The sequence below is a fragment of the Podarcis pityusensis genome (genome assembly GCF_964106645.2).
Source record: "Podarcis pityusensis genome assembly, chromosome: 15".
Lineage (NCBI taxonomy): Eukaryota > Metazoa > Chordata > Lepidosauria > Squamata > Lacertidae > Podarcis > Podarcis pityusensis.
Window position 1 is genome coordinate 19910773 of NC_138040.1, and position 17140 is coordinate 19927912.

Here is a 17140-nt window from a genome sequence, read left to right on the forward strand (position 1 = left end):
TCAGAAGCGCTGTCCTCCCAGCTGGCATCACTCTGACTGTGCAATGAAGCTCAGTTCCAGGGAGAAAAGAGAGCAGGCTGGTGTGCTAGCTCTAGTACTTAACATCACCACTGATTACTCTGCAGTGTAATTACAATTCCTGCAGATGAAGGAGATGCATTTCGCTGGCTGGGAAGAAGGGAAGCTAGACGTTAGGAGGACAGAGGCGTGGAGAGGTAGACTGCCCTTAGCACATAGCTTCTCAGTGCCTTGTACTGGCCTTTCTTATATCTAAGAGGCAAGCAGGGGATGGACTGATTAATCAAAGTGCTGCAGGTACAAGGAGTTAGCACAACCAACAGAGAGCTAAATAATCATTTTTGCAGTGAGGATTGGCACCCAGGCAGCACCAATGGAAGATAAAAGCCAGGAGGTGAATTTGCCAACCATTCAGCATTGTAGCAAGTAATACTTTGCTCCCATCCAGAAACCAGACTTGTGGGTCTGAAAAGCTGGTAGACTCCAGATCCACCCAGACTCTGTCCATAATCTGTCAGGTTGTGCTCTGGTTATAGCCCTGGTTCACAAGACTCTGTCCTGGTTCCTTCTTTTGTCATCTAGACTAAATCCCAGCTGCTCTCTTGACTTGCAATATCCTGTTCTGGCTTGGCCTATGCTATCACACCCCATCCCTGCCCAAGGAATGAGGCTTCCTGGAATCCAAAGATGCAAGCTCCACTATGAAGGGTGCTTTGCAAAGTGGTTTGATGAGGACAGGCTGTCAGAATTTGGCAGCAAGTTATCATGGAAGGACATTAAGGGAGGTGGGCACAGAGATAGTGGCTGAGCACACAGTGATAGCAATACAGGGTCAGCGGCTAGGAGGACATGGAGAGGAGAGGGCAAAGAGAATGGTACAGAAGAGCTAGCTGGAAAAGATGGGACTAGAAAGGCAGTGTGTGCAGTGGAGGCTGGTCCATTTGAGCAAACAAGGCATTGCCTCACCAACCTCAGCCTGTCCTCAGTCAGCCCTCACTTGCCTGCCTTATTGCTTACAGTCAGTCCAGGGAGTGGCACTGGCTGCTGGCTTGGGTTCAGCGTTACTCTTATGGAGCTCACAGCAGGGAGGAAGGAGGAGGCAAAGCTAGAATGCATTGGCTCTGCCTATCACTGACTATGGCTCTACTTAGTTTTTATCTCTCTGCCATCCCCAATGGGCACCAGCCATTACTGGCCGCATGCTGGCTGATAAAAGGAGAGAGAAACTACCAAAGTGGGGGAGGGGGGATGGGGGGGGAGGCAAGAACGTAGGAGCATAATTGACTGAGCCAGACAGAGAGGGATGGTTAGGAGAGAGGAGCAGGCACCTCACTACTCAAGAAGTACTTAAAGATGATCAAAAAGTGGCAAGGTCACAGAGTAATTCTGCCTGAGTGTACAGATGCTTCTTATGGGAATACTGCAAAAGCTGTGGGGGTGGGAGGAGAGAAACACTGTGTTGCTCCCTGTTTATGAGGAAAAGTACATCGTCAAGTCTGGCTGCTAAAGATTACAGTTGAAGAGTGTGGAAAAGGGCAGTCTGCAAAAAAATATAAAAAATAAATAAAAATCAGAGTTGGCCATCTGCTGGCAAAAATCTGAGACTGCAACCCCAAGTGCAATCCAGGAGAGAAGGTAAGAGTCACTGCTGCTTTCAAGCTTCTGAAAGTGCAGGATTAAATCTGTAGGCCCTTTCCAGGCTATCTTGGTGGCCATAATGCATGGCTTGTCTGTATCCTGCACAACGAAGGTGAAATCCTTCCCATGAGGTTGTGCATTTGTTTGCAGTGCCCGCCAAAACCAGGTGGCTGTTGGGTGTTTGGGAAGCACCATGCAAGGGGCTTTGACAGGTGGGTGGGACAGTCCACTCACCAGTCATATGGCATAAACATGATTGACAGGTGAGTTGTCTCCCCCATCCACCTGCCAAAATTGGCCCATGGGAGTAGGGGCATTTAGCAAGTAGGTGCTGAAATACACTTCTGCCCTGATGTTTTAAAAGCAGCAAATGGGTAGCCCTAGAGCAAGACTTCACTCACTCTCATGCGGGGTACCCATCTACTATGCATTGTGTGGAGGACAGATGCTCCCACACAACTATTGTAGTGTTATGTCCAAACACAGCCAGTGTAGGGAAGGGCCATCACTCATTGCTAGAGCACCTCTTCTGCATGCAGAAGGTGATGATCCCAGGTCTAGTTCAAAGAAACTCCAGTTAAGATGGGCTGAAACCCTGCTGAGCCAGTGTAGCCAATACTAAGCTAGATATAATAATATAAGGCAGCTTCCTCTGTTCTAGTGGCTGACCAGAAGCAGAACAAATACAATACAAAAATAAAAAATACAACACTGGGAGATTTTTGTTGGTTGATGTCTTCTTTTTATCTCCTAGCTAGAAAGGCCTTCAGACTTTATCAAATGTGCCTATACAAATGCAATAAATTGTTTGAGGTAACACTTCCTTTGTATATGGCAGCTTGTGGCTGTGCTGGAATTAGGAGAAGGTTGTTGTTGTGCATGGAACCCCAGGAAAGCACACAAAATAAGCTGCAAAATCATTAATCTCCTCCCACCCAGATCATTAAAATCCCTTTCAGAAACAAGTAGGTTGTTTGGGGTTTCCTGGTTTTCAGGGGTTGCTTGTTTGTTGCAAGATTCTCCTTCACTGATCCAGAATACCTGTTTTCAGAATTGGAACATTTCTGCCCACTTCATGTGTTTTCAGAGTTTTGCTGTTTTGCAGGTGTGATTCCATCACCCATCAGCCAATTTAGGTTGTGGCATTAAAGGGGATTTGCTGCTTTTGTATGACAAACCAGCTTCCAAAAAAATAAATAAAAATATTTGTGGTAAGCCACTCTTGGCTCCCTCGGGAGGGTGGATGAGATTATTTATCATCATCACCATCATTGGGGGGGGGGGTTTCTAGAAAAAAACAGTGCCGGTACTGCGTACTCTTGAGTACTCCCAGAAAGAAGCACTGATTATTATTAACATTTATATCCCACCTTTCCTTCAATGAGCTCAATGAGGTGTACATGGTTCTCCTCCTCCACATTTTGTCCTCACAACAACCCTATGGCAGTGAGTGACTGGCCAAGGGTCACCTAGTAAACTTCATGGCTGAGTGAGGTTTGAACTCCAGCACTCTAACCACTATACCACACTGGTTCTATATTTAATAAATCAATCAATAATAAACTTTTGTGGGGGGTGCACTGGAGAGTGGGATAACATTTGCTTGACATAGCTTTATACAAACTCTCTGCAAACAAATCTGAATGAATGCTCAATAAACAGTCAGCGTTCCATAAACCTCCCTGCAAACTTTGTGCAAACAAATCAGGATAAATACTCAATAAAGAGATAATCTGGAAGCAGCCTTGGAAATCCTCCTCCCACCTCTTTCCAGAGAGGGAGACGTCATCCCTGCAAAGAAGAGACAAGTCTGGATGCTATGATTCTCTATAGTTAAAGAAAATGATTGGTGACTTAACGGTTTGTGTCTTCTTAAGATTGTATCTTCACAGTATGAGGCTAATGCATGTTCATTGCTTCGTTCAAATTATATGGGGATAATTCATATTATGGTTATTCTTCACATTACATACCACATTAGCCCTTTAAAAAAAACACACACACAGAAAGAGAGAATTCTTTTAAAAATTGCATCTGAAAGTGACCTTCAAGAATTTTTTCAGCAACCCAAGTCTGTAGCCAGCCTGTCGTTGGTACTTATTCAGAGCTGGGAAGAGCCTCTGGTCACTTGCAAACTCTCAAAGTGGATCTATACTGGCAGTTGGTCCCATGATCTACAGCTGTGGGTAGCTAGATGCACTATTCCCCATGACCAGCTACTCTGTGCTCCTGACAGGTGCATCATTTCTGTTCTTAAATGCAAAAAAGCTTGACTCTCATTAAAATAGTACAAGGTTTGCTGCCATTGGTTGTGGTTGAAGCCTCCTCTACAAGAGATGAGGAACCCAGAGCCTTTCAGTAGTTGCTGGGCTCCAACTTCCATCATCTCCAGTCAGCATTGCCAATGATCATGGATAATGGGAGATGAAGTCTAGCAACTCCAGAAGAGGGGGAAAAGATTTCTAGAGCATATTGTATGCTTCCAAAGGACTTGAGACTTGCCACATTTCTGATTATAATTCAATCTCTGGCTATAATGCATAATTTTAAAATGTAAGATATTATAAATGCACAGCATTGGAATAGTAAGCTTCCTGATACTAAATTGGGCACATGGTACTTTCTAGCCCAGGAGCATTTATTCTGTCTGGCGACATCCTCCTATAATGGGCATAGCTATAGATCTTTCTGTGTCCTGAACTTATTTCAGCTGAAGATACCACATTTGGAGGCTGAGACTTCCAACATGCAAAGCATGTTCAACTAGGGTTCCTCTTGGTTACATTAAATGAGGATAGTCATTTAAGTCTTCTGGAAGATTCAGGACAGAGAAAAGAAATCATGGTTAAACTATGAAAATTGCTCCATTGACAGGTAGTGATGGCCACCAACTTCGATGGCTTTAAAAGAGGACAATACAAATTCATGTAGGATAAGGCTATCAATGGCAACTAGCCAAGATGGATAGCTTCTACCTCCAGTGTCGGATGCACCTAAATAGCATTTGTTGAGAATTATAGTTGGGGGGGACAGCTGTTTGCACTCAGGTTCTGTTTGTGGGAGGAATTCCCATGGGCATCCAGTTGGTAACTGTGAGAACCAAGACGCCAACTTGCCCCCCACATTGAGGGGGTGTGGTCATGTGATACGTCACATGACGTGCCATGTAAGGTGTCATGTGATGCCGTCCAGTGTGTGCCGGGCAGGGGCAGGATGCTCAGAGGGCAATCTCTGCGCTTGCTCATCCCAAACCCCTGCCTGGCTCCTGGGCTGCCGGGCAGAGGCTGGGGTGCATGGAGGTTACCTGGTAGCTGTGGGGGGTGGCTCCCCCTAAATATGAGGGATGCTGCCCCTGACCAAAAAATATTGGGGGAGCTGAAGCCCCCTCCACTCCTTATACCCGGTGAGAAGAGGATGCTGGATCAGATGCCCTTTGGCCTGATCCAAAAAAGCTTTTCTTATGTTCTGAAAGTTATCCCCACCTGTCAAGAGTCTCAAAGCCTTGAACTGGTGACTTGAACATTGTAAGCCATAAGGTTGCCAACTGAGTAGATGAAAAACTGGCTAGGCTTGCTTTTGTGCCTTTGCTTGGCCTTCAGAAACCAACAAGTGAAGTTTCTCAGAGCGCAAAGATCAGCAATGTCTCTCACTGATGTCTGAAAATCAAGTTGCTGTTTAAAGGTACTGTTTAAAGAGGTTCTGCTTGCATGTCACCACTCAGCTGTAGTAAAAAGGGGGGAACTGCAGGGACACCAGCTGAGGAAGAGACCATAGGATAGAAAAGGCAATGCTCTCTCACCCTTATAAAACCTCCCAGGTCAGGAAATCTGTCCTTGCTGGTGGCTACAGACTGCCTACAGGGCAGGGCTGAAACCAGAAGCTGAGAATCCTGGGCACTCCCTTTCATTTGTTTAACTTTGGGATGCCTGGGTTTTTTTGACAGAATTTGTAGCCCATTTTGAACTTTCATGTTGTATCAGGAAGTGAAAATGGCAGCTTCAGAAGAGGGATTTTTCCTCAGGATCATGATATCTGAAGGACTATTGTATTTTAATATTTTGTTGGAAGCTGCCCAAAGTGGCTGGGGAAACCCAGCCAGATGGGCGGGGTATAAATTATTATTATTATTATTATTATTATTATTATTATTATTATTATTATTATTGGACTAAAGGGTTAAATGCTCTCTCCATGCCTACTCTGATGCTGTGAATTTGCAGTACCCACCACCCCCACTACAACCACCATGGAAAAATGATACAATTTGCATTTAAAACAAAAACAAAAAAACCCAAAACAACTGCATGTTAACGCCCATGACTTCAGGTTACAGACTCTGCTAACCCAGAAATAGTACCTCGGGTTAAGAACCTTGCTTCAGGATGAGAACAGAAATCGTGCTCTGGTGGTGTGGCAGCAGTGGGAGGCCCCATTAGCTAAAGTGGTGCTTCAGGTTAAGAACAGTTTCAGGTTAAGAACGGACATATGGAACTAATTAAGTACTTAACCCGAGGTACCACTGTATGCAGAGCCCTGGCTGAGTCTTGAGAGATTTTCTGCTCCCAGCAGCTAGCATCTTTCAGAGTCCCTAGTTAAGAGGAAACCTCCTCTCCCACACAGCTCAAAATATCAAAGTGTTAATTGTTTCTAGACACAAGACAAAACTAAACACTACTATCTACTATATAAAGTTCTTATGGCCTTTGAACTAAAAAGACATGTGTACCGAGAGATCTCTTATTACTATGGCCATGCTAGCTAACGCTGCTGCGTAAATTTCCTATCCAATCAAAGTACTCAATTCCTCTTACCCCATTTCCTTATAAGGCACTTAACCCTGTGATAGCTCTAAAGTTACTACAGTGGGAAGCATGCGTACTAGATACCAGTTTAGACAAAAGGAGCTTCCTCATGGTCTGCTAGAATTTTATTGCAGGATTAGAATTCACCTCCAGTTACCGACCTCATTCCTTCTGAGCATGCTCAGTAAATTGAAACCTTATATGGTACCATTATTTACAATTCTACTTCAAGGATAGCATCAGGACATGCAACAGGGCAAGATGTGGACTTAATGAATGCAATGCCCTAGAAAGTATCATACATGTAGGCATATTCCCGGGACCAATAGGAGGGTGAATGATTCAGCAAGTCTCAACTTTGCACCTGGCACCCTTATCTCAGAACATCCAGACACTTGGGGTTGCTCCTCAAGACATGAGACCATGTCCTGTGTAATTTAACCCATTGTTCACAATACACCAACAGTTAAATGCAAAGATGTATTTACCGTGACATCTAGTTTGGCCCTAATACAACACATTTGTATGCTAGGATCTGCAAATCAGCCTTTGTTCATGCCATGAGAACAGATTGTATGATATATATCTTTTCCAGCTGTTGAGCAGATAGTGGAGCGGCTTGGTACCCCAGGCAGTGCTGAGTATGGCAGCTATCAGAGTCAGCATCTTCAGATACACAAAGAGCAAGCCAGCAGTTGCCATAGATATGCATTGAGAAGGAATCCCTTTAAACAGCTGCTGTGTGATCTGAGCTATGTGGCCAAGGGAGTTTTGCACAACCCAAAACATTGTTTCAAGAATGCAACTTGATTCTGTAGAAAATTGAAAGTGAGTGGAAAAAAACAAGCAAACAACCCATGCAACATTGGGTAATACTGTGACCTTTTGCCATCCTTGAGATCTGGAAAGAGGAGCAGACCGAAGCCAGAGGAACTGAGTTAACTGCACACAGTATGATAAGCATCTGAGTAAAGCTGGAGACTATTTATAGTTATCAAGAAAGTAGTTTGAGAGAGGCTTTTCTCCCTATGTGGGCAGAGGAGGCTGATCACAAGAGCAATGTGGGGGGAAAGCCCCACCAGAATTTTCTCTTCACCCCCAAATCCAAATTGATGGCCCAGCAGGATTATCAACCCTTTCAGTTATATTAATTGCCTACCATTCAGAGACTCCCTAGAGCCTCACCCCCCCTTTCTCCTCTGCTAGTCAATCACAGCTGTAGGCAGCACAGCCAATCACAAGCATCACTATGGCCAGAAAATCCACCCTTCATCTGTGTCTGGAGGGAGCTGGGACAGTAGGAGGAGGAGTCTTTTAGCCTCACCTACCTTACAGGGTTGAGTTCAGTTAGATGCCAAGCAGTTGTACTACTGCATTGTTTGAGCATCTACAATATAGGTTCATCCACACTTCCTCTTGCCCCGCCACTCCCCCCCCCCGCACTGAATCACAGCAAATATAAATTGGGATTCCTCTGGATTGATGTTTGCTATGATTTAGTGCTAAAGAGTGGGTTTTCTGGGGGGAAAGTGGTGATGCAAAAGCAAAACCTCTCAGACCCATGCCTAGAAAGCATGAGACTAATAGAAAATGGCTCGGCCCCATGCTTTCTAGGCATGGACAAGCAGAAGTGTGGACAAGTCCTATATTTGCAAGGGGAAAGGATGGGGAGAAAACCAAAACAAATCAGAACTGCCTCCAGTGAGTCTGTTGACTGCCCCACCGGGTCCAATGGTCACCACTAAAGCCCCTGGTATGCGGTTGTCTATTGTATATATTTATCCTATGATTTCTTTGGACCAAAATGAAAGCATTTTGCAATGTTTTGTTTTGCAAAACTGAAAGTGGGGGGGAATGGGGTGTGTGTGTATGTAGTCATTACAAACAGTGTTCCTTCTTTTTTATTTATTTATTTATTTATTTATTTATTTATTCCAAAAACCCTTTAGCTTTCTTTCTGTCTTTCTCTGGGAGAGAGAGAAAAAACACACACCATATAATCCGTCTCCAGCCTAAGTGGGAAGCTTGTTAATGGCTGCTCGCTACACAACTGCAAAATCAATGAACAAAACTGTTATTTCAGAACCAGGAATCTGTGTTCCAGTGGCAGCTCTAAAATCCACATATACCCTCTTTATCTGGAGCGTGATGCACCTCTTTCTTTCTCTCTCTTTCTCCCTCTCCCTTCCAGATTCTCAGTTTAATTGCCTTCTTCCAAGCAGCAAAGAGCAGGGAATGCTTAGTACCGTACTTTTGGAAAGGTCAGAGGATACGATGGCTCCTACATGAATGGCTGTGTGTGATTTGTCTGCCTGCCCCAATGAGTCTCTCCTCTGTCCCAGCAAAATGGGGAGATAAATGACTACCAAGCAGCTGGGAGGGCCAACAAATGGCCCATTGAGAGTGCAGGAGGCCTCCGACGACACTCGTTCCTTCCCGAGGCAGAGCCCTGCTGTTCTTGGTTCTGCCCATTCACATCCATTCTCAGAACCTGAAATGGCCTTCTCCAAACTGCATGTCATCTGCAGCAGGAGAATTTCACTGGGAGCCTTCTGCACTGCCAACTTAGGGTGCCTTCAGGCTGTCACTGTTTTGAAGAAGGGGTCCAAGCACATGTTGGAAATTCAGGTGTGTGCAATTAAAATGGGTTAAAGGGCTCTGTCGTCCTAGCACAACAAATCTGCTCTTTTAAATGACTTTTCTGGTTAGGCAAATGATAAGGAAATGTACCGAAAATTATGAACTAATTGTGCTCATTGCTGCAATGTGAACAAATGCTCAAGCAAAGACTGGACATAGTCTAACCTCCCTCCATGTAAGCTTTGTGCAAGAAAAAAGCAGGCTGAATGATGAATAAACAGGTTCTCTGGAGAAGCCCTTCGATTGGCTTCATCCTACTTTTACCATCCTTGGCTGCTCTTAGAATCCTGGGAGCTGTAGTTTTCTAAAAGTGCCAAAGAGACATAGGGCACACGTATACTGTTGTTTCATGTGGGTCACAAGCTTCCTGAACCTCCATTAATTCTCCATTGTCCACAATATGTTCTTCTTCTCCAAATCGCTGTCTTACCACACTTCTCCTTCCCTCAATCTAGCTTGGTTTTTTGTTTTTGTTTTCATAGCAGCTATACTCTGAAAAAGAGAGGAGCATGAGAAAATATGGATTGAAGGAGGAGAAAGTGTGGGAAGCTGGTGATCTGGAGGAGAATGGCTCTGGAAAATGAATGGAGGAAGCATGGATGAGCCAAGTGTCAGTCATTCTCAGCCCCTTTCTTTTAATGAATTACAGTTTGCAGGGTTCCTTACAGAAGAAAAAAATGCTGCTGTTATTCCAGTTTAATTCAGCTGTGCAGAGATGCCCCTATGGATGCAATCCCATATGAATGTACCTGGGAGCAAGGTCAATTGTACTCAATGGGTCTTAATCTTACTTCCAAACAGACATACATAGGATTGTAACTACTGGCAGATCTTTTCTGTGAGTGACCCTATTAGCTCATTTAGCTCTGTGATGGAGAACCTGTAGCCCACTAGGTGCCATTGGGCTCCATCTCCCATCAACCCCAGCCACCATAGCTGTTGGTCAGGGATGATGGGCTTTTTAGTCAAGCAATACTTTTGAGACCACATATTCCCTCCTCCCCCAGTGAGTTGATCATAGAATGATGCTCATGTGCTCTTCACAAGTCCAGTCAGATGCCCCAGGGTGATGTGGTCTGCACAAGTAAAATGCTGTTTCAACTCTGTTTTCTGGCTTGTCTAAAACTTTCCTGAAATGTCGTAATTCCAGCTTCAAGTACTTAATACTCTGGCAGATGGAGAGATTGATGGTGGAACTGCAAATGACCCTGCTGTCAAAACCAGGCCTGGAGTTCATGAAGTAATGGTAAAGGGTGCCACAGAGCATACTCAGAGTGCAAATCACTCAATGTGCATATACAGCAAACAGAAGCTATGTGTCCAAGATTAGCGTTGAGGGGCTTCCAGGTCCTCTTATACTCTGTAAAGCAGTTGACCCACTGATGATACCTGAGTGACTGATTTGTAGCAAGCAATAGGTTGGAGAGCTTGATATTTATAAAGGTATGAATCACAGCAGCTATCGTTTTAGAAATTAAGCACCATCCTTAAAACACATCCCTTTCTGTTACTTTCACAATTATAAACACAGCTTATTGCAAAAAACAAAAGGCATATGTGTACAGGCATATGCTTGTAGAATTCAAATAATGGGTTAGTAAAAACAGTTTCAGATGGCTGAAGCAAATTATTACTATTATTACAGACTAAACAGAGTATTTAAATCCTGGGGGAGGCACACACATACACAGAATCTTCTGCTTGGCCCAGTTCTGCATTCCCGGGCGTGGTTTGCCTCACTGACCAATCAAGCTAGGTAGCATTTAAGCCATACAACCGAGATGGGTACTTCAAATGTCATGATGCTGAAGATGTATCTCTGGACAACCCCCTCCTTTTGTTCAAAATTAAAAGGTGAGTCAAGTGTACCCACCACTCGAGGCTGCCTGCCTTTCTCCACTATGCTTCAGACATCCAAAATCTCACCACCACCACCCTGCTTCTAGAGGCAATGCTTGCGCCTGTAAAACTCAGTCAGGAACTGAAGAGAGAGGGTTGGCAGAGAAGTGGGCCATCTGTATATAAACCACCTGAATTTCTCACAGGGCTAAGCAGTGCAAGGTAGAACAAAAAAACAAAACAAAAGCAGTCCATGTGAATTCATAGGAGGTGCCCCAGGGGTAAAAGATTGATTTGATATTAACAGATTCGTGCAGAGACTATAAAACGGTTGCACAGGGGGTGGGAGAGAGACATCAGGGCCCTGGAAACCAGCTAGATCTATAGGGAGGGGGAGTGCCACGAAATGCAAACCTCCAGCGTGCCCCACACCAGAACACATGCACAGCACATCTCCTCTTGCCTCACCTGCTCCTTCTTGCACTAAACCACTTTCAAAACAAAACCAATGTCCCTGGGGCTGTGTAAAGCTCACTCTGTCTGACACTTCAACCTCACCAACTGTCTGGCACCTGCATTCTCCAACGAGCCCACACCCTGGCACCAGCCACAAAACACGACCAACTGAACTGCTTGGCATGCAAGTCCTTAAAAAAGAAGAAGTGGGCATCCATTTCTCATCTCCACCACCCTTCCCTGCCACATTCCACTGCTGATAATGAACAGTCAAACGTGTCCACAACATTCTGCTGCAGATCCCGCCACAGCCAGCCAGCCAGCCAGCCAGCCATCCTCTGAATGGCTTTTTCACAACATCGCCAGCATCCCTCCTCCACCTTTATCCCAGCAGTCTGATATGCCCCCAAGCTCGGGGAAGCAGCAGGATTTCAGGGTTCTCGTGCACAGCGCCATTCCCAGACACCACATCATCACACAACAACCTTGCTTCAAGAAAGGGCTGGTGCCAGCCTGAAGCTACCCTTTCCCTCCCCACCAACACCGTCCAAGCTCTCCTCCCAGACACCAGGCACCTTCTCCAGCTCCATCATAAAAGAAGCAAAATGCCCTCGGGCAATAAATAAGAAGCCACGCCACACACACAAAAAAGCTACCCAGCATCTGCTCCTACCTGAGGGTGGCGCTCTCTCCTTGCTTGACGGTCACGTTGTCCATCGCCTTGGGGAAGGTGGCATCTCCGCTGCGCACTGGCACTCCTGCGGGCACAAGGAAGAGGAGCCTGAGAGACAGGACGACCAAGCACCGCCAGGGCAGGACTAAGCACCCACCGACCCCCATCCTGGGCTTTCCTCAAGGCAAAGATAGGCAACGGTGGTAGTGGGAAAGAGATGAACTGAAGAGGCTCTTTGGGGGTGGAAGGCAGAGAAGAGAGACGGAGAAGGGGACGCCTGACGGACGGATTAGCAAAGTCCCCAGAGGCAATCCGAAACCGGAGATCCAAAGCTCCCAAACAGCATCTAGAAAGTGGTCCCCAGTGTTTCTTGGGTGCCGGGCGCAGGAGGTTGAGGGGAGCAGAAGAGGAGGAGGAGGAGGAGGAAGAGGAGGAGGCGGCTGGCACGGGGCTGAGCTCAGAGACGAGAGAGAGAGAGAGAGAGAGAGAGAGAGAGAGAGAGAGAGAGAGAGAGGAAGGAAAGAAGGAAGGTCACGGCTCTTCTTCCCCGCCTGTTTTTCCTTCTTTTTTCCCTGATGCCACCTTAAGATTCCGTCGGGCAGGCGCTGCGCAGATCCGGCATCAAAAGTTTATAACCCAAGAAGGGAGGGCAATGCAACTCTCTCCCCCTCTCTCTTCCACCCGCTCTCTTGGGCAGGAAATAGGAAGGGAGGACCGAGAGAAGGGGGGGACCCAAGGATAGGGAGAGGGGCAAGTTGGGCGCTGCAAGAAAGCCTTCTCCAACGATCCTATATAAATTACAATCCGCACACACAGAATGTCACTCCAAACTTCCTTTGCGTCAAGACAGAGCTCTCCAAAGTCCAAGGAAGGTTCGCAAGGCAAGGGTTTGGGTGGACCCAGCCCGCTCCCACTGCCTGGCAGGCTCTGCAAAGGGCAAGCTTTCGCTCGCTTCTCTCCGTTTCCACCCGAGCGAGCTCCAGGTAGAGCGGCAGAGAGACAGATAGTCAGAGAGGAACCCCTCGGACCAGGCTCGGCTGCCTCTCTCCAGCACTTTAAAGGACGCGGGCTGGCAGGAGCAGCGAGCGGGAACCGTTGGCAGCTGCTATTCCTCCTGCTCTCGCCGCCGCCGATTTTCTCTCCTCCTCCTCCTGCTTCTTCTTCTTCTTCGCCACCGCCGCCGCCAGTTTCAGCATCCCCGCTCCGCTCTTCCTCCTCGCCGGGAGCATCTCCTCTGAATCCCTCTCGCGCGCGCCCGCCGACATCCGAGGGTTGTCATGGCAGCGACTGACCAACACTCGGGGCTCCCCGGCACAGCCACACGCTGCACGGTGGGGCAGGAGCCGCGCATTAATCTCGGCGGCGGAGCGGAGGACAGCGGAGCGGCCGCGGGGCTGGCGGGGTTGGGCGGAGAGGAGGGGGGGTAGAGAAAGCGAGGAGTTCGCCCCGCTTTTTTCTTAACCCTCCCGGAGCCAGAGCTCTGGGTCCGGCTGCCGAGGACGGGGAGTAGGCATAAGCCAGGCTTGGGCAAAGCGGGGTCCCCCCACCCCCACGGCTGTGCTGCTGCCATCGCGCTCAGTGCTGCAGCACCGGCAACATGCACCAAGCTGGGACATGCAGTAGCAGCAGCAATAGCAATACACACACACCGCTTCCAGGAGTCAGGAGGCTGGGAGACAGAATGGGAAACCCAGAGACACTATTGGGATTGGCTAGCTTAAAACAAAAATTCAGGGAGGCAGACCTGGGGTCACACAAGACTCTGCATCAGACTAGGAGAGGTGTAGGAAGTTATCTCTACTCAGCCAGACCCTTGGTCCACCTAGCTCAGCATTGCCTGCTCTGACTGGCAGGCGCCCCATTTGGAAACAGAAGCCACCTTATACTGAGCCAGGCCATTGGCCTATCTTCCCTGGCATTGTCTACACTGACTGGCAGCAGTTCTCCAGGGCTGAAGCAGGGAACTTGCCCAGCACTACTAGGAGGTGCCAGAGATTGATCCTGGGCCCTTCTGCATGCAAGGCTCTACCACTGAGATATGGCTTGGCTGGTACTGCTGGTGGGATGGGAGGCAGGGTGCCCAAACAGAAGGTGATGCAAGGGTGAAGGACGGGCAGAGCCAATGGAGGCTGGTCTGTTAAGGCAGATGATGCACTGCTTCATCAACCTCAGCCAACCGCCACTACTCCTGACTGCCTGTTTTCTTACAATCAGGACTGACCCAAGACATTTTGGCACCAAAGGTAGACCCCAAAATAGCACCCCCTTCTCCACCAGCGAAGAAGTGGTCTGGAAAGATTTACATCAAGAATGTGAGGGAGAGAAAGACTGGCACTGGGATCTGCTGCCCTGGCAGACCCTGCCATCTGAGCAGGTTGTCTCGCCTTGCCTTTTCAGAGGGCTAGCTTATTCTTCCTTCCTCTCAGTCAGTGTAAAGGTAAAGAGACCCCTGACCATCAGGTCCAGTCGCGGATGACTCTGGGGTCGTGGCGCTCATCTTGCTTTATTGGCCAAAGGAGCTGGCGTACAGCTTCCAGGTAATGTGGCCAGCATGACTAAGCCACTTCTGGCGAGCCAGAGCAGTGCATGGAAACACCATTTACCTTCCCACTGGAGCCGTACCTATTTATCTACTTGCACTTTGAGGTGCTTTTGAACTGCTAGGTTGGCAGGAGCAGGGACCGAGCAACGGGAGCTCACCCCATCATGGGGATTCGAACCGCTGACCTTCTGATTGGCAAGCCCTAGGCTCTGTGGTTTAACCCACAGCACCACCCATGTCCCTTGCATCAGTCAGTGTAGCCCCTTGCAAAACTTAGCAGGGAGGAAGATGGGGACAAAAGCAGAGCAAAATTGGCTTTGGTGCCACCTACCGTTGGTCTTCCTGTCTTCCACCCTACCAGTCCCAATATGTACAAGCTGCCACTGCATGAAGACAACTAATTCTAGTTTCACCTCTCTCCTCTTCTCTGCTGGGTTCTGTAAGGACAACACTGAGACTATGCAGGAGGACGAAGCTGACAAAGGCAGTGACACCCCTTGCACAGGTTGCAAATAAGGAGGAGGCAAGCTGGGGCCTGGCTGAGGGCAAACTGAGGTTGGTGGGGCAGTGTCCCATTTGCCCAAATGGAGCAGCCTAGGGTTTCAGATGTGGGACATTCCAAGCCCTAGCTGGAGATTCCTGCATTGAACCAGGGTCTTTCTGCATGCAATGCAGAGGCTCTACTGCTGAGAACAGAACAGGATGCTGCGTGTGTGTGGCTGGCGTTGCACTAGAGGGTGGCCAACCTGTGGCCCTCCAGAAATTGCTCCCTTCATTCCCGATATTTGGCCATGCAGACCGGGGCTGATGGGACTTGTAGTTCAGCAGTATCTGGAGTGCCACAGGTGAGCCACCCCTGCCTTGCATCAGTTCAAAGAAGAAGGGCCAAACTGGCAAAACCAGAGCTGCCTGCTTAGGAGCAAATAGGAAGCATTTTGGGGAAGACCGAACTGGAACCCAGCTTTGTTGCAAGATGGCTGGCATCTTGATGCATGGAATCATGGAATTTGAAATCACAGAACCATGTTTTAGAATCATGGTATGATGAATTTTAAAATTCCACTGAAGTAATAAAAATTTAGTTGGGCACTAGTCAACTAAGTTCTATTCAGAGTATAGACCCGCTGAAGTTAATGAACATGCCTAAGTTCAGTCCATTCCTTTCAATAGGCCTACTCCACATAGGACTCACATTGGATACAACTTTACAGCTGAAAAGTACAACGGAGATAATTTCCTGCTCAATGCAAGAGAATAATAAAATCAGGGAATACAATTTTAAAAGCAGAACTTTTAAAATAGAGCTCTGTCTTTCCTTGTTCCTCCTCCCACCTATTTGTTTGATGCTCTCCAATTTAGTGCAACCTGTTTACATCTCATTCTATGAATTGAGCTATAGGTATCCATGTAGTGTGGGAGTAAACCAGTGTACGTACTTATTTATTACATCTCTCTTTCCCTTTCATGGAGTTCAGGGCAGTGCACATGGTTCTTCTCAACCCTTTTATAATCACAACAGCCCTGCAAGGTTCTGTTGTGGAGTGTCATGGGGGGGGGGGGCTTCTAAGGAAAGTTTAAAGAAGGCACATGAGTGGGTTATTCAACATTAAACTTCAAAACACACACAGAGAGCAGTGCATTTTTAAAGTATGTTGTTGAAAAGCCCCATTGGAAGTGGTGTATTAACTATGCATATCAATGGCTCCAAGAATAAGGTTCCTCTGCTCCCCATATCAGGCGGGGGGTACATTTCTCTGCTGTGCATCTGTTTTGTATGGCAAACCCTGAAACCATTACAAAGGAGGGATTGTCATGGCAGCATGCAATAAACAAATAAAAATAAGTGCAGCTACCACAACTTCCTGACACAGCTAGAGGCTTTGGAGCATTAAAAATGGAAGGGTCCTTGGAGACCCAATTTGTGAGAATGTGTGAAAGACAAAAAAGGAGCAAAGCAGAGGGAGAGGAGAGGTAGCTAGGCTCCCTTGGCTACTATTTGTGACTTTGCGGCAAAGTCTCTTGATTCCAGAGAAACTTCTCTTAGCAATGGCCAGCTGCGTGTTTCTGCCATTGCTCTTCATGCAGACAGTCCTAAATCCAATCCCTGGCATTTATTGGCTGAAAAACACCAGGCTAAAATGCTGGAGAGATGTTGCCAGCAGGGGTAGGTTTTGGTCTTTCAAATGTCAGCGACACCCTATGCAAGGCCAACATTTGGTGACCCCCACCTCTCGCCTTCCGCTCTGCTCAATTCACTATGACATAGTTGCAATGCCTTGCAGAGTCTCCATCAGCTCAGCACCCAGTGCAGGGGAACCGCTTGTGATGCCCTAAATCCACCTCTGCTGCTGATCAGTGTAGACCAGTGTTTTCCAAACTTGGGTCTCCAGCTGTTTTTGTACTACAGTTCCCATAACCCCTGACCACTGATCCTGCTAGCTAGGGATGATGGAAATTGTAGTACAAAAACAGCCGGAGACCCAAGTTTGGGAAACAGTGATGTAAACAATACAGAGCAAGGTGGACCCGTGG

General features: G+C 47.2%; 1 protein-coding gene across 4 annotated transcripts in view; it reads right to left on the minus strand.

Moving 5' to 3' along the window:
* The window catches only part of LOC308464327 (opioid-binding protein/cell adhesion molecule homolog), a 775089-nt gene that overhangs the window by 351510 nt on the left and 406439 nt on the right, over nt 1-17140 (minus strand). For 2 of the 4 annotated variants that reach the window (XM_080983665.1, XM_080983667.1), the window contains one exon: nt 12067-12151. In XM_080983665.1, the coding sequence (XP_080839791.1) occupies nt 12067-12151 (85 nt within the window). Of the gene's footprint in view, nt 1-12066; nt 13445-17140 lie in introns of those variants that run through there. The other 2 variants (XM_080983664.1, XM_080983666.1) reach the window with 2 other exon arrangements.